Source organism: Caloenas nicobarica, chromosome Z (genome assembly GCF_036013445.1).
Source record: "Caloenas nicobarica isolate bCalNic1 chromosome Z, bCalNic1.hap1, whole genome shotgun sequence".
In the NCBI taxonomy this organism is placed as follows: Eukaryota; Metazoa; Chordata; class Aves; order Columbiformes; family Columbidae; genus Caloenas; species Caloenas nicobarica.
The window spans coordinates 21,272,742-21,291,206 of NC_088284.1; the positions used below are offsets into that span (position 1 = coordinate 21,272,742).

The 18,465-nt window shown below is 35.9% G+C and overlaps 1 protein-coding gene across 1 annotated transcript in view; it reads left to right on the forward strand.

Moving 5' to 3' along the window:
- Positions 1-18,465, forward strand: part of WDR70 (WD repeat domain 70) — a 127,238-nt gene that overhangs the window by 33,066 nt on the left and 75,707 nt on the right. The window contains exons 7-9 of the mRNA XM_065656510.1: positions 4,573-4,706; positions 8,028-8,181; positions 9,948-10,024. Coding sequence (XP_065512582.1) covers positions 4,573-4,706; positions 8,028-8,181; positions 9,948-10,024 — 365 coding nt within the window. The remainder of the gene's footprint in view (positions 1-4,572; positions 4,707-8,027; positions 8,182-9,947; positions 10,025-18,465) is intronic.

Genomic DNA, 18,465 nt, shown 5'->3' on the forward strand with positions numbered 1-18,465 from the left:
CTAGACCTTTCTTTGGTGTCATGGTTTAACCCCAGCCAGCAACTAAATGCCACGCAGCTGCTTGCTCACTCCCCCGCAGTGGGTTGAGGGAGAGACTCAGAAGAGTAAAAGTGAGAAAACTCATGGGTTGAGACAAAGACAATTTAATAAGTAAAGCAAAACCTGCGCACACAAGTGAAGCAAAACAAGGAATTCAGTCACTACTTCTGTCAGCAGGCAGGCATTCAGCCATCTCCAGGAAGGCCGGGCTCCATCACACGTAACGGTTATTTGGGAAAAGAAATGCCATCACTCCCAAAGTCCCTCCTTCCTTCTTCTTCCCCAACTTATATACTGAGCGTGATGTCGTATGGTACAGTATATGCCTTTGATAAGTTGGGGTCAGCTGGCCCAGCTGTGTCCCCTCTCAACTTCTTGTGCAGTTAGCATGGCATGAGAAGCTTGCTGCTACTTAATACACTGATGCTTTAGTTGTTGCTATCAACATTATTCTCATTCTAAATCCAAAACACAGCACTATACCAGCTACTAGAAAAATAACCCTATCCCAGCTGAAACCAGAACAGTATCCACCCCTTATTCTGTACCATCTATGTATACCATTTACAGCAAGTGAGTGGCTGTGTGGAGTTTAGTTGGCAGCTAGGGTTAATACATGACAACTGGTCATGGATTTCAAAAAGAATATTATTGCTGAAGTTTTAAAGACTTCTTTGTAGCTGAATACAGGTCTGCTTCATTCTCCTTGAATCTTTAAGTGACTTTTAGACATCATTGTCAATTTGTTGAAACTTTGTTCCTTCTTGTCTTTGCATCTTTTCTAAGGTTTCACCTCCAATATTGCTCCTTCACTTTCTTTTAAAGAACCACTGTCCAACTTGGAACTGTCATGTCTTTGTTCTCAATATTTTTATCTTTGGGTAATCTCATTTTCCAACACAAATTCAACTGTTTTCATATACTGATTAATTTTTATAGCATAGAATTTATTTCCTGGCCATGAATAGCCATGAATCTGTTCCCAAATCCTTTCCCCATATTGTTCTTTGTTCATTAAAAAAGATGCTGCTGCTCTTTATCGATTTCACTTTGGGCCCTGACATAGGTTTCAGTGAGAAAAGAATAGTATAATTTCTTATATTGTCATTATATCCTTTTGAAAGCATGTCAGCTATTTCATAGAATTCTCACTCATGGCATTCCTGATAATTTCTTTGGAGAGTGGGAAAAAAAAAAAAAAAAAGGAAGGAAAAACCCCCTAAAAATTATTTGAGAAAAATGCTTTTTTCCTGAGGTTTTAGACAATCCAAGGAAATATACGATCTTCCTTTTTTTGATTTTTAAGAAAACTCATGGATTAATTTTCTGTTTGTGTAATTAATGCAATTATACACTTAATAATTTAACATTCAACAATATTAAATAAAAAATTTAAATAATAAACATTAACAGTTATCTCAAATTAAAACTAACAATAATTTATGAATTTAAGATTTGAATTTTTAATAATGAATCAGTATTAAGAAATTCATTATTATTGGACATTTTAAAGGCATTTTCTGGGGGTTTAAACTTAACAGTAAGGACCATAAATGTTTTTAGTGAGCTTTCAGGAATAGTTATTTTCAGAAGTGTCCATTTATCTGGTGTCAAATTTTGCAATCTATCTTGGATGTGGAGAGGTGATAAGGTTTACCTATTTGTTTTATCATAGACATAGAGAAATAGAGTGAGGAAAGGAAAGAAGTAACAAGTGTGTTATAAATGAAAATAGAAAAATATTCTCTTTTAAGACCTATAAAAGACACTTTGTATTACAGTAAACAAAAGTACAGTGGAGCTTTATGCACACAGTGCATGGAACTTCTTGGCATACTAATTTCGATGCATACTAGGTTTTGTATACTAGCATACTAGTGCAAACTAGTTTCCCGTTTTACATGTGACAGTAATTGCTTCTGCAGTATGTTTCTTGAATACATTTCCTAACAAACTTCATTATGTAAAATTTTTTGAATTATTTGTGTTTGTGTTAAACTCGTAGATCTTTTGGTGACTTCTTAAAGCATAAGCTCATGTTATTTTGAACTAAAAGGCTTTGTAAAGTGGAAGTTACAGTTTTGGAAGACTTCTCAGGTATTTTGACTGCATGAGAATGCAGCTGTCATCACCTAGAACAGAGGTGAATTATAGTGTGAGTATACATAGCACAGTTGGATTAGCCTGGATGCAGTGAATGAAACATATCATTGAAAAAGCCAGCTCTTCTGTAGAAGGATTATCTTTTTGTTTTAGTTGTTCTAGAATAAAGAAACTACTTACCCATGTTATTACACACATATAAGGATGGGAGCAATTTCATATCTTCACATCAGTGCTTCACCTAACGTTTTAAAATACACTTTTCTCATTATGTTCATACAGTGTACTGTATTTCAGCTAAAGTTACGTATCCCATCTGTACCTCTTCAATCTAATGAACGTGAGTTTGCTGATGACTCTATTCCTGTGCAGCTGAAAAGTCTCAGAAAAGATTCCCAAGCTGGAGAGTCTTTCCAGAAACCTGATTAATTTCCCAGTTGCCTTGCTTGTACAGTGTAATGGGAGTTACTGTTCCCAAGAAAACTTCAGGGATATATATGTATATATATTTTTTTTTCTCCTGACACTATTGATACATAGGTGAGTATGAGAAAGCATACAAAATCAGAGGTATTCTGAACAGTGTGCTTTCTAACAGCTCATATCACAGCTGCTCCCTTCTATTGTAGTTACCATAGAATAGAACACCTGAGTTTGTTAATTGAATACGTTATTAATCTGGAGATGCCCAGTTTTCCTACGTGTTAGAAATGATGAGTGAAGTGAATGGGCTTCAAAATTTGTGTTTAAATGGTAAAAGGGGCATTTTTTTGGAAACACCTAAGAGGCTGTGTCTGTTTCATTTGAAAATCAAATATGTCACAGTGACATAATCACTAAGTGGAGTTTAATTCATTCTTAGGGATAGCACACAGCAGTACACTTAAATGTGATTTAGGGAAGTAAAAAGAAAAATGTTGAATCTGTTAGAAACTCTGTAAATTAGATTTTATGGAGGTCACTGGATTAGGATATCTGATGATTCTTTACATTCTTTAGAAGAATGAGGTTTTAGACCTTCTCTAAAAGATAAGATTTGTGCAAGTGAATGCTTCTGAAATAAAGCAGGATAGTTAGATTAAGGAGGAGTCAGTTGCCTGGTGAAAAATAGCATCATTTCTGCAACATCTTGGTTTTCCTGAAAGTTCTTTTTTCAAACTGTTGGCTATACGATGGCACTGGATGTTTGAAATACAGTGAGATACCAGCATGAGGAGCATGATGAGGAGAAGATGACTAGCCTTCAATAAACTAAGGAATAGCTATTTGAACCTTTTCTATGTGAAAGTGGAAAAACTCAAAAGCAGCCCATACTCTTTCATATAAGGAAACTTGAATATAAGGAAGTATGTTTTTTAGCAAAACAGATTGCCTGTCTTAAAGAATAAATTCCATTCATAACTGGTGTTTTTATTGAAACATGCATTTTCTCTAGGTTATTTTTTCAACTGGATAGGGAAGAGGGAATATCTCATGCTAAATTCGATTTTTTTAAACAATGTTTTATGTGGGAAATATTCAACAGTTTACATAAGTTTTAAAACTCTCCATAACACAGAGTATATACTAAAGCTTTAAAAAAAATACAGTAGTAGGCTAACATATCTTTGAGACAAGGGTTTTTTTGGTGGTGCTTCTAGGTGTCTGCCTTAAGTCATAATGACTGTCAGTACTTTTCATGTTTACATTTGAAGATACAGATAAGTATCCTTATATGCAAGTTATTGTAATTTTTAGACATCAATATCTGGGATTTTTAATACAGGTTTAGGCGTCTGAAAGTAATTGACCTGTTGTTGTGGGGGTTTTTTTCTTTCTTTTTGCTAAGAAGGTCAGCATTGCTGTCCTATAGCCATAACACCATTCTCAGTGTTATCTTTCACTCAGAAATGAAAGCTGTTGTTATTTATTGTGTATACTTTTTTTTTAATTTGGTTGGTTTTTGCCCCCACAATTTTCTCGTAAGTTGGAATGTTCATGGTGGAGTATAAGATGATTTTTCTTTTCCTTCAGAATTTTGTGGCATTTCTCTTGAAATCCCTTTACAAGCATTTTCTAGAAGAAATAATAATGATAATAACAATAATAATTGTCATTGTTATCATCATCACTTTATTTTCTTGTGTCGAAGACTTGTCTTCCTTGTTATGAAAGGGTTTCCCAATCTGATGATTATCTGTTTTATGTGTGTGGGATGACCCAGGTTTTTGTCCAATGGTTGAAAGTCATCCTCTGGTTAGAGTCTAGGTTTTACCCATGGTCTGCCTAGCTTAAAATGCCTAATAGAGGTTAAATTGTGTTGTAGAGTTTAAAACCTAAGCATGAATTCGATACGAGTTTTATAATCTCATGTAAACTTTTTCAGTCATTTTAAAATTTCAGGTTGAGTATAATTTTGAGTAATTATAAATTTTTTTTTTCTCTGTATAGGTTTCTGCTTTGGGGTTGGATCCTTCAGGTGCCCGTTTGATAACTGGTGGATATGACTATGATGTTAAATTTTGGGATTTTGCTGGGATGGATGCCTCTCTCCAAGCTTTTCGGTCACTCCAGCCTTGTGAATGGTAGGCACAAAGACTGCCTTTTCCATCTAAGACTCTGCCTGTGTTAAGCTTCTAACAGAATGCACAAAAGCCTTGTAAGATAGCTTGTAGCCCATTGTGCTTTTTGTGGTATGTGAAATGTGAACCTGAGAACTTACCTGCTTATGTCTTTTCGTGCGTTTTCCAACAACTTGCATTTTTTCCACATTTAGAAAACTACAAGCGAATTTTCAGAGCAAATTGTTAATAGCATATCAGCAAATAGATTATGGACCTCTCTAAGAGACACATTGACTTTCATAGTAATAATCAAAATTAATAGAATACACTTTCCATATGTACTCTGCTTATATAAAAATCCAGTTCTGGAGCCATAAATTTAATTTCATTTTAAGAGTAAAAAAGCTTGAGAACAATCCTGTGTTGTCCAGGCTCCATTTTGTAGCATAATATCAGATTACTCTCTTAATTTCTCCTTGGATTTGGGACATAAGAAAACAAAAAGAAAAAAAAAAAAAGAGCCTGACAAAAGACTAGTACCTTCAAACCACACCTTGGTGTTAAAGGTGAAGGCAAGGGTAAGGCAAAGCTGTGTTACATATGTAGAAGTTCTTTTTGTGTGTCAGTTCTACCCATGTGTATAGCTCTATACTTTAAGTCCTGGCAGAAAGTACTATGCACATTTGGGAACTTTAAACCAAAATTACTTGGATTAGTGCTATTAAAGGGAACTGTTTTTGTAAGTTTCCCAAGACTTTTGCTTTAACATTAATAAGAACCAAAAATATTTTTTTTAAGAACTGCCCCTGCAGGGCTGCACTCTTGGTCATACTCCAATAAAATCTGAAAAGTGATAACTTCTGGGGCTTTGCAAATATCCTGCTTATAGAACCGATTTTTGGACATCATTTTAAAAGTCATATTGCACAGTCACAAAGTTGGGTTTTTTTAACCTTTAGATAGAGGTCGTGGAAATCTTTTCTGTCAAACCTTTTTTTTTTCACGTGACTGATTTGATGAAGTATTAGTTATGTTCCCATTGTGCTAGGCACTGTAAAATCAGGTGCTCTTCCTTGTTGAAAGAAATTTTAAATCTAACTAACATGAAAACAAAGTTTGTTCCAACGTGCTGATACAGAACTATGAAGAAGCAATGAGAAGATATTGGTCAAATTATGAACAGTGCCATGTTAACAGTGTTAATATCTGTAGTTTTAATTTCAATAATTTGGTGTCTGAAAAACAGTTTTCTCAGAAGACTCTGTGGGCCTTTACATATCGTGGATTCTCTCAGAAATCGGATTTTACTTTTGGGCAACCTGTTTGATCATACCTAGTGGCCAAATCCTCTTTTTGCGTGATACATACTTCAAGCAAAAATAATCTTTCAGCGTAGTTTTTAAATGTTTGCTTTTGGTTCTTAAATTTCAATGAAAGGTGCAAAACATGAGTCCGTGCTTTGGAGATGTGTTGGGTATTTTCTTTTGACAATTTCAGCATTAGAGTGTGAGAAATATAACTAGGTAAGTTATTAATTCTGTACGCAGTACTCAGGTGGGGCTTGGGAATATTTTGAGCTTTGTACAATTCATGTCATACAGCAAGAGCACTTGAAGTACAACTGGGAACAATTTATTAATTCCTAAGACATGCTTATTGCTCTAAAGCTGTATCTGATGGTACTTCAGTCTAGGTTTATCAGCTGTCTTCAGAGAATATTCTGAACTTCATGTACTGTTTCTCTTTTGGGTTTCTTTTTAATTTTTTTCACTGTTTCTCCTGACCTTAATGTGGCTGACCTTCTTTCTCCTCTTCTAAGCAAGTATCCATTTTTGCTGTTGAGGCTCAAGATGCTTTTTCAGACATCGCCTGTGATCTGTTTTGGAAATTCCCAGATTTGAGTGTCTCCTTTCTACTAAAAATCAGAGTTTATAGTACTTCAGCCAATTTGGCTGCCAGTTTATATTACATCATAGGGTGCTTGAAGCAATTTTTGGCTTTTGAATCATAATGTAATCAGTTTTGCCAAACATTTTTTGAATGAAAAACTTAGGCTTAGTTTACATTACTATGATCAATGCAGAACTTTTAAAACATGTATTACAATGTTCTATGTGTTTTGTGTTGTAACTTGTAGTTTGAGGGTAGATTTAACAGATCATAGCTTTTACTGAGTCAGTCATGAAGTCACTACCATATAAGACATGAAACGTTAAAATCGTTAATTTACAATTTGCATAGTCAGTTTAGTTGATCATCTGACTGTTAATTTTACTGTGTTCTTCACTCATTTGAGGACAGTTTGATGCCATGGGAATCCAAATCTAGCTTGCAAATGCATTCCAGTCTTTAATTTGGGGTTAATTTAGCTGCAGAGCTGAAGTATTAGTATAAAGTAATATTATTGTGCACATTCTGTTAATGTGCTGGGATATAAACTCTGGCAGATGTGAGGTGGATAGACTCCTTTGCATCCTTTTCCATCCTTGTAATGGAGTATAGCTGGCTGGTGATCAAAGGGATATCTGCTTCAGGTACAGCAACTGCAGTGAACTTTGTTCATAAAGCAGAACAGCTTTGGCATCTTCTTTCAGCGGAAATGGACTTCTCACTCATCAGCCATCTTCCCACTTTCAGTTAATAATTTTTGTTGTCTTGGTATAGTATTATTCCATGATTTCTGTCCCAGGTATTCTCAATCAATAGAAGACATATGTAAGAGAAACTTTACAGCAAATGAGCAATCCTGTAAGACATAGTAGACTAGGCAGATTGTTTTCTACTGTCATGTCTCTTGGCTTGATGGTGTATTTAACTTTGTCCAAGATTCTGATGAAACTGTATCCTTGAACATAGAAAAAGATGCAAGAATGCTGACATTTGACTAATTTCCTGGTGTACAATCTACAACGAAGTTTTATGTAGGACTACAATGCACTTTTTTAGTAGTTTATAGATTACTGTAAATCCACATGTTGCTTTTGAGAAGATGAAAAAACAATTTTCAGCCCTGATGAGCCGAATCTGACACGTATGATTTTTCACTTGGAGTTGTAAGAGCATTCTTAAATATGTTTGCCAGAAATTGCATTTTAGGTGCCAACTTTCTAAATAATACTGTCTGTTGTGTTGTTGAAGAAGGAAATGTGACATGCACATACACGCAGAGGAATAAAAAGCTTTAATCCATTAATCTCAGATTATTTTTTTACTGCCTTTTTAGTATAGGAATATATATGGGTTTATTTCTGCAATACGTTTTCTCGCCATTGACACTTCTGTTTTAGTGTAGGTTTACAGGATCTGAAGTTAATTGAAACATTTTCTTTCTTTTTCTTTTAGTCACCAAATCAAATCTTTACAGTATAGCAGCACAGGAGATGTCATTCTCGTTGTCTCTGGTAACTCGCAGGCAAAAGTTCTTGACAGAGATGGCTTCCCAGTAATGGAATGCATAAAAGGAGACCAGTACATTGTGGATATGACAAACACAAAGGTAAGTCAGATATTAATTGAATGCCAGAAGACTGACAATATAGTGTATTTTTACTCTTAACAAGAAAGCTCATGAACTTCAGTAAGGAAGGATGCAAAACCCAGTCTCTGGGTTGTGATAGTCCATGTATTGATACATGCTGGAAGCTGTGGAACCTTCATCCATGAAGATTTTCAACATCCAGCTAGACAAAGCCATGCCTGACCTGATCGACCTGTTGGCTGTCATCTGGTTTTCAGTGGGGTTGACCTAAGTTAACTCAAGAGGTTTCTTCCAACTAATGTTTCTATGTAGCTACAACAAATTCATCTTCTAAAAAGTGTATCTTTTAAAAATGGTCAGCTTCCCCCATACCCTTGTCCAACCAACAAAAAAATACTAGAAGCTATTGATCTGGTCTCTTGCTTTCTTCTACCCTCCACTATTTGCTGATACAATTTACGTCTTTCAAAGCAGGCGTTGGAGGTTATTGTTGTTACTTGCATGCTGTAAGACTAATAAGCAACAATATGCACATTTTTAATGGTAGTTAAAAATGCAAATGGCAAAGGTCTGATTCATAGTTTTGAAGTATCTTAACAACAGTTGATTGGGTTTTGACCTCTTTGCCTTCATATTTCCACAAACTATATGAGACAAGGATTCTATTTATATAAATAATTTAAATTCAGGTCAGTTTTTTAGGTAGCTTAAGCCTAAAAAGTAATGAAAAAATCTGCTGCTCAAACTGATGATAAAGTTGATTTATTTATTGCTCGTAAAGCATATTGCCAAATAACTAGGCTAAATGCTGTTTTGCCTAAAGCCGTTCTTGTCAGATGACTATTTTTTTTGGCTAGTGATATGTATATAAAACCATCAAATGGTAACATCTGCTTTAGTTCTTGTTTACTTTAAAATAATTCAGATTTTCTTTCTCTTGTAAACGTCTAGAATTCCAGTGTATTGTGGTCCAACAGCCAAAATGCTAAAATATTTGTTATATCGCCCCATTAACTTTTCAGTATTTCTCTCTACATTTGTGCTTAAAGCAAACCGAAGTAATTCCAGAATTGCAGGAGTAGTTTCCAGATATCTCTTTGAACATAGTCAATGAGCATGTGCCTGTACTTCAAAGAAGTAAAGCCAACTGGACAAAGACATTTTATGTTCGTAGTCACCATAATGGCAATTACTTACGTTGGACAAAATCCTTACCTTCTGTTTGTCCATCCTAAAGGAACAGGGCTGACTACTCAATTTGCAGCCTCTAATCATTTATGAAAGACTCATCTGAGGTTAAATCCATATTGACTCTTTAATTCTATTTCCTCAATTTTCTTCAACAAGGTCTTTGCTTAGTGTATTTTAGCATTGAGTGCCACTCTGGTAGTTTTTGTTATTCCTGTTATTTTTGTATAGCTTGGAAAAATTTGCATGAAACCATATCGATGCCTATTGTTTCATCCTTTCGCTGTATTACAGTTCTCCCAAGAGAAAAAGGGGAAGTATGATTCCATGTCATATTCTGAAAGAAAAAATACAAATAGAAGAATGGCTGGTTTTTTATAACATGCAAATGAAAACATACATGGGTGAAATTAATCAGAGTTCATAAAATTTGTTAAATCATTGTGATGTCAGCTGATCATTGCTGTGGTGAGAAGGATCTGATTTGGCCCTCAACTTTTATGTGATTCCACTTGAAGTATTTGGAGTAAAACTTATAAAACCTTGTAAGACATGCTACAAAACCTTGCAAGACCTCTTTGTGTTTATTTCCTTAGGGTCACACAGCCATGCTCAATTCAGGTTGTTGGCATCCAAAAATAAAGGAAGAATTTTTGACATGTTCTAATGATGGGTGAGTATTGAGGTCTATCTTTGTCGCTGTTTTTTCAGAGGCTTGCTTGGCTTCAGTGTTTTAATACTGTACATTAATTTGCTTTAAATATAATCTTTTAAAATCCTGAGCAAGTGCTCAGGACAATGTTAGGTAAGATCTGGAAGCAAAAATTTTATTTGTTTCAGCTCTAGATAACTAATGGGTTTTTTAGGGGGTTTTTTGGTATTATTTTAGTTTTGTAATTTAAAATTACTTTTAATGGTATTTCATTAAACTTGTTCGTTAAATATGTTTTTATGAAAATTCTTGGACGAAATTTAACTTTACCTGGTATATATTCAGAGTAGAATAATTCCTGTGTAGAGACTCAAAACTAACTGGATTCACTGGCAAGACAGAGTATTTCAGTTGTAAGTTGCTAGTTTTATGTTGTTTAACTGAATATTGCTGAATGTTGTTTGACAAGTGTCAGAGAGACTATTAGAAACTATTTTGTGGCTTCAGTCTTGATCTTTGTGGTTAGAATCAAATTGCAAAATGTCACTATGGCAATTGCATTAATTAATAAAGTTACTGCAGCTGTCAGTAGCAACACCATGAACGATTTTTGAACCAATGTTTCAAATATGCAATCTCCTTTACTCCAGAGTGACAGTGAGTGGGAAGACTGAATTGCTTCATTAATGTATCTGTAGTGTGGTCAGTGGTAAACAGAAGACTCCAATTATCAATTACTTTAAACAACAAGTGTGGGTTTTGTTGTTGTTTCGTTTTTCCCAAAAAAGACCAACGTACTGATTTAACACACAAGTATATGAAAAAAGGATTTTGATAGGAAAAATCACAATTTCTGATAAGATTGTGGCAGAAGAAAAAAAAAACTTAAATGCTATAATGTGCTTTACAGACCAGTTCAGTTGTAAAAATACATGCAAGTTAAGCCAACTATGTATTTTTTTCCAGGTTGTAGACACAAAGGTTTTACTTCCATAGTAGATATGTTTATTAAATGATAGAATAGAGACTTTAGGAAATTCATTGCACTTAAATGTAGTTAAACATTAGTACAGCTTCTTAATTAAGTTGAATAATTTGTAGAAAATGACAAACAGATTAAGGTATTCTAAATTATGGAGACTGTCTAATTTTGTCCCATCTAAGCAAGTGCCAAACTAATATACCAAATATGGATTCAGTGCATCCGTGATGCTTGAATTGCTGTGAATCGAAACGGTCTGGTCAAGTAAGTAAAATCCAGATAAACACCACTACAAATGGCTTCATAATTTAATTTTGAGAGACACTACATGGCTGAAATTACAGGAAAAGTATTTTAAACCCATTTCATTTTGTCTCATGTTAGTGACAGGTCTTTGCAGGATTTTGACACATCATGTGAAAAGAAACAATTTGGATTGCTTAAATTTGCAACACAGGACTTAAATGTTAAAGACAATATTCCACCTGTGAAATTTAACAATAACAGAAACTATAAAGTCTCCAGTGTTTAACACTAATTAATTTTAAGACTGGAGCTGTAAACTAGAATAGAATAGTTCCAGTTGGAGGGGATGTAAAATGATCAATTCATCCAACTGTCTGATCACCTCAGAGTTGGCCAGAAGTTACAGCAGGTTTTTAATGGCCTTGTCCAAATGCCCCTTAAGCACTGACAGGCTTGGGGCATCGACAACCTCTCCAGGAAGCCTGTTCTAGTGTTTGACCACCCTCCTGGTACAGAAATGCTGCCTAATGTCCAGTCTGAACCTCCTGTGTGTTTTTAATGGCTCCCATGTGTCCTGTCTCTGGATCCCCAAGGAGAAGAGCTCAGCACCCCCCTCTCCCCATCCTCTCCTCAGGAAGCTGTAGAGAGCAATGAGGTGGCCCCTCAGCCTCCTTTTCTCCAAACTAGGCAAACGCTCAAAGTTCTTTATCCTGACAGTGCACTCCTGCTCTTGTATACAGTAAAGATGAGCTCTGGAAGTTTTGCAGTTTATTTCTGTTAGTTTTGTTCCAAAACTTGTACTAGACATTGTGGAAAGGTCGTATTACTTGGATTATGCTGACTGCTCTGGAACTTTTAATAGGAAAGGGGTGCTATCTGGATCTCTAGATGTTGAGATTTAATCCTCATGCTGGAAAAGGAACTGCCACATCTGGCATGTGTGGAGAAGGACACCTAACACTGAACACCAGAGGGTCAGTCCAGAGCGTATAGGTGTAGGAGAATGAAACCAGTGTTGCCTTTAATAGGCATGAAGGAAGGCTGAACATCCCCCAGTTTTGCTGGCTTTAGCCTCTGTTGGACGGCACAGGGAACAGTAAAGCAAGGCTGTATTAGCTCTTAAACAGGTACTTCTCACTTAATCAGCTTCTGTGTACTCCAAACTTGGTTGCCAGAACCAACACCTGTTTTTAAAGATTCTTGCAAGAGAAGTTGTAAGGGTTTCCAATTTATCATCTACAAGTTTGGAAGCTGCTGAAAGTAACAGTTGAAGCATGTGTGTCACGCTCCTTGAAGCATGCTGAATGGCAGTGTCTGAGGTTGAAAGAGATGAGGACACAGGGGAGCAACTGAGGGGTGTTAAATGTACTCTAAACCCTGATCTGTATGTTATGTGCCTATAGATGAAACTTGCACCACCTCTGGAGCAAACAGTCATTCATAAACTGACTGTTAGAACTATTTACAAATTATGGAGTGTATTTTTTCTGACTGCTGTAGCATTTGCATTGTCTGTCTTTTCAGTTGAATGGATGTCACTTGTGTACAATTTAAAAATAAAGTAAGGAAAGAAGATTGCATTTTCTGGTTGGTATGTTGAAAGCAGGAGCTTTCATGATGCGTAAAGAAGTTAAAAAGTGAACTTTGCAAGTAGACTTGTGGAGTGAAAGGGAAATAGCACATTTTAAATATGTTTAAATGCTTTTAAAATATTTTGTACACATACTTCTTTTTATGTTAACCTGCTATAACTCAAATTCTTACTTGGGAGTATTCTTTATATACACTTGGCAGTTTCTTTTGATTCCAGGTGATTAAGGCAATAGTAATATCCTGAACTAAACAATAATTCAAATGAAAGCTCTTAGAATTGCTACTGTAAAAGAAATATTTTGAGATTTTGTTTGTTTCTTGTGATTTATTCATGGCATTCAAATTTCCTGTGCATTTTAAAATATAAATCCTATAAGTAGGTTTTGACTATAATGCATCTGGTTTGTGATTAAGCTATTCGTAAGTTTATTACTTCAGACTGCAGATATATGGGTTACCAGCAGGGAGTCTCAGTGTGTTTTGTATGTGTTTTGTATGGCTGTTCAAGGACACAATGTTAAACTCAGAAAAGACTACATAAGAAAAAGACAGAGTTTCTTCTGACAAAGCTAGTCAGCTTACATGCTGGAATGAGCCTGGCCTTAGACCTGATGGTTATGGAACAAGTCTGAAAACTCCTCTGTTTGACTTGTATAAGTTCATGCCCACTTATGCAGTTGTTAGTAAATACATATAACTTACTTACAGTAGCTCACTTCATTTCGTTTTCCTTGAAAACACTGCAGATGATTGCTTGTTAAAACGTTTCTTTTTTCATGTTATAGTAAGTTTTTAAAAAACGTTATTTTTAAACAAATAGTTTCATTATTCTTGAATTAAGAGATGAGTAATAATTTTGTTGGCCTTTTACAGATTGTTCAGAGTTTGTTAGCTTTTAGTTGCAGAAGGGAGTAAGAAATTTGTCAGTTCTGTAAGTAATCTGATGATTAACCTTAAGTGTATGGATGAATAACACTAATTAACCTAGAGATATAGCTAAGGAGTTCTTTATTTGAATGTATTTTTTAAACTAGGTTCAATCTTGTGCATGTATGCTCAGAACTGTGTAGTGCTGCTTTTAGCTTTCCAGTATTTCAAGTGATTAGAATAAAATTGCATCAAAAGAAAAGGCAGACATGGAAACTCAGCTGTCTTATCTATTGAACTGCAGTAATTCTTTCTTTAAAAGTTTGCCTTACAGGTATGATAATTTCAATTTTCACTAATTTGACTATTGTTAATTTATACCAACTTTTCACTCTTTTTAAAGCCTATATACAAAGCTCTTTTTAGTATCGGTATTGAATTGATTTAAACTTTTCCTGCACAGGCTATCTTTTTATTTATGACTATATGTTGCCTAGAACTTTAAATACCCCACACCTATTCCTGAAAGATCAGTCCCTTTTAATTGCACATAGTCCTTGCCGTTCTCGATAAAGCTCAGATACAGTGTGTGATCAAGAACATCTTTGTCTTTTTCATAATGCCTTTACCATGTTATTCAGGCTTATTTAGAACATACACTAATTAAGGCAAGGATCTGTCAATTTATCAGCAGTATTTAAGGCATGTCTACAGAACTGCAGTAAAGTTTATAGTAACAGAAGTGCCAACATTAACGCCTTGCCTGAAAGTCAAAGAAAATTTTGAAAGTGAGAAAGGCTTTAAAAACTACTCTCTCTGGAAATACACCTGAGCAGGCTGACCTAAAAAAATACGTTGTGTTTTAAGACATAACTAAGTCCCTGTTTATATCATTCCAAAATATCAGTTGACTTCTCTGTTAAAACAAAGGAGGAAGAGGAAACGGATAATATTGTTTTCATTATTTGAATGTTTTCTTATCACAAATGTGATAGGTAGTGCTGTATGAATAAGCAAGAGAGCTCAGTGATATTAGATGTGCCAGCAACAGGTGTTCTGTGTCCTTACTCTCATATATTTTTTCCTTTTAGAAGTAGAATTGCAGCCAAACTTGAAATTTAGCAGTGCTGAACTATGTGATTTGTCACTGCAGTTAGGGCTGTGGTTGCTTAACAGCTGGTTTACTGTAGAAAATTCCTCTCACAAGTCTTCTCCTCTCTCACCCTCTAGTATGTTAAGTTGATGTTCATACTCTTTAAAACGTATCTTAGAGAATATTGACTGCTATCACCAAGTGACCTCTGTAATAAGTTGTCTAGGGGATAAATTGTGCTTCAGTGTAGATCTATCTCCAGTTAAATAGATGGAGTTACTTCAGCGAAGTAGCTTCAAATCTTCAGAAATATAAAGCTACTGGAGAGTGTCCAGAGGAGGGCCACAAAGTTGGGGAAGGGTTTGGAGAGGAAGCCGTATGAGGAGCAGCTTAAGTCACTGGGTTTGTTCAGCCTGGAGGAGACTGAGGGGAGACCTCATGGGGCTGCAGCTTCCTTACAAGGGGAGGAGTAGGGGCAGGCGCTGATCTCTTTAGTGACCAATGACAGAATCTGAGGGAATGTCAGGAAGATGTGCCAGGGGAGGTTTAGGTTGGACATTAGGAAAAGGTTCTTCCCCCAGAGGGTGGTGGAGCACTGGAACAGGCTCCCTGGGGAGGTGTCACAGCCCCAAGCCTGACAGTGTTCAAGAAGAGACTGGACAAGGCCCTCAGACACATGGTGTGAACTGTGGGGTTGTCCTGTGCAGGGGCAGGAGTTGGACACGATGATCCGTGTGGGTCCCTTCCAACTCAGGACATTCTGTGATTCTATGAAATAAAATTTTGCATTTAAGGTACAATTTAATCCTTAGACTTTTGTCAAATGTGTGGTTCAAATATGAAGCTACACTGCTCTGTGGGATACAGTGTTAAATGTTGGTGTGTTGTTTGGGGGGGTTTTTTGTTTATTTTTTGTTTGTTTGTTTTTTAATCATACTGTTGCTTAGTAAATGTTCTCTGTGTCTTAAAAAAGACAAATTTCTGTTACTTGTGCTATGAGTTAGAATGAGGGATGACCTTAGAGAGCGTTGAGAAGGGAAAAGTGGATACATTCTTAAAATCCTTCTTTCAGGTTTTAAACTATAAATGCTTGACAATGGTAGTTTAACTACCTTTTTAATGCAACAGTTGACAATAAGCTTAATATTGCAAATGTGATTTTTAATTTCAAACATGAAAAATACAGTTTGTGAAGGACGAGTGATGTAGATAGTACTTTTACATAACTTCCATATAATGTTTTCAAGCATTGCTGTTCAGAAATTTTTCTCTCCTTTAGAACATCATTATGGCCTTGGTACTACTTGTGGAGGCTTTTGAAATTTCATACTCTGTAGTGAACGGTGCTGCTTCATGATCACTTTAACCTCAGCTACCTTTCAGTTTTAATATATTAAACTATCCATTCTATTAACCAGGTTCGCATCTAGAAGAGCTGCTGTCTTGTCTCCCTCCCATAAGCTGCCTTGTTTCTATAGTGTGTCCGTGTAGGTGGTAGCCATCAGTATATGACTTCTCCTTCATGATCATTGTTTTCTGGCAAGTATTCCTTTAGTTAGGTCCAGAACTGCATAAAGCATTGATAGCTTGACAGAAAAGAGATTTGAGCAAGGTCTGGAATAGTACTGCTGAAGATGTCCAGCAGTCAGTTTTCCTGCCCACAGAGCAATCAGTTGTTATTCCTCCCACAATACCATTCTGCCTGTCTTGAACTGGCAAGCTCCCTTCAGCTCAGATGATTCTGTTTTCATTCAGGTGATGAGGTCTGTGCCCCATAAGCTTTAGAGCCAAGTCACCTAACACAGTTCACATACTTGCTCCTTGGATTTGTTTTCCATGTCAGCATGGTCTCAGGAGAGCATGAGATTTGTTATCTCCAGTCTGCTTGGCCATGCACTGTGAAGGACAGCTCTGCTGGCTGTGAAACTGGGTTTACATGGCACTTCTCTTGGATTATAGAATCTAATCTTCAGGTTACATACTGTCTGCTCACGCTAGGTTGATAGCCTCTCAGCCTAAGCTGGTTACACTTTAAATTAACACAGCCCTGGAGTTTGTCTGAACTCTATTAGGACCTGCAGTAGCTTGGTTGACAACTGGAGAACTGAAGCTATAATTTTCCTTTTCTTTAATGTTTTAAGTATCAAAAATACTGTGCATCTGAAGACATAGGTGAAAACAGAATCTACCTGTGCAGTTCAGTGTAATTATATTGTCCTGCTGTTATGCAGAATTTGTAGATTTTTTGAATACTATATTTCAAGAAATTACAATTAAACTTGTTACATGTACCAACCTCTTTTTTTGTTTAAAAGCACCAAACAAACTACAACATTGAAGAAAGCTTTTGGATAAATATTATTAGTTTTAACGCCTTCAGTATGTTAAACATTTTATGTGTAATAAACACAGTTAAGACTGATTAGTCTGCAGCTTTGAACACTGCTGAGAGCATGAAGATAGAAATGTGAAGGCTACTACCAAGATGTTTGTATAAACTTCTGTTAGAACTTAAGCATCAGCACGGCATCTATCTTTACAAATTCAAAGACTATTTGGGAAAGCATACTTGAAAATAATTACTAATGTTTCACCTTTATCTAGAGGATCATTTAAAAATCTTTGTTTAATTGCAGTCTTAGGCTTGTGCTTTTGTGCAGTTTCTAGATTTACTTCCTAAAACAAGCTGCATGATATAGGATGTAGGACCTCCTTTGGGATCCAAAGTTATTACAGCCCCAAAAGGTCACCCAGAATTATATCCGCTTGCATCATACTGCTTTACAGAGTAGGGAATGCAAATAACATTGAGGTTAAACAACTGAATTTGCCAGTGGTGTAGTATGGCTTGGACTTTCATCCTACAAAAAATAATAATTCTTGTGAAGTTGTTTCAAGTGCATATGTAGGTGTGTATACACATGCATATTCACTTCATGTGAAATATTCCATGTGAAGATGAAATTCTGAAGTTTGAAAATTTTTCATCCAATTTTTTATGAGGTACTTTTTTTCCCAGGACAATGTTAGTTCAGGCAAATTTTCAGGATTAATATAGGCCGTAAAATAATACCATTCCATTCCTTTTTGAACTGTGCAGTGAGTGGAGCAAGAAGGGACAGTCTTTTCAAAGGAAGTTGGCTTTTGCTAGTCAATCGCAGTGTTCTTAGCTTAGCATGGGAAGGTAGTAGTTTTGGTCTGTATATTTGCTTCTCTTGTCCTAGAATACTTAGTATTTCACTTCTTGCCTGTATTGCGCACAGCTTAGGTTATATGAATAAGCTTTCTTTCAAACTCGTTCTCTACCTCCTTTCCATTAAAATAAGACAGATTGGAAAAGTCGTTTAATTATTACATCTTTCCTGGTCTTGGGTCACTTTGAGATGAGTTAAATTATACTTTCGCACTGCTCTGTTAGCAGATCTGAGGCGTAAATAACTTCTGGCAGGATAGAAATGATGGGAGACTGGAAGTTTTACTATTTCCATCAGCTCAGCTTGATATCAGATAGGTAAGAAGACAGGAATTTGCTGGTTTTAAAACTGATAGGAAACTTCCCAAGTTTTTGGGCCATATACAGATTGGTGAGCAAACGCTTCCATTGTGATGGCTTTGTTCCACAAGTATCTTTCACTCCAGCAATTTCCTTTCCTGTCTTCTCCCATGAAGACTTTATTATGT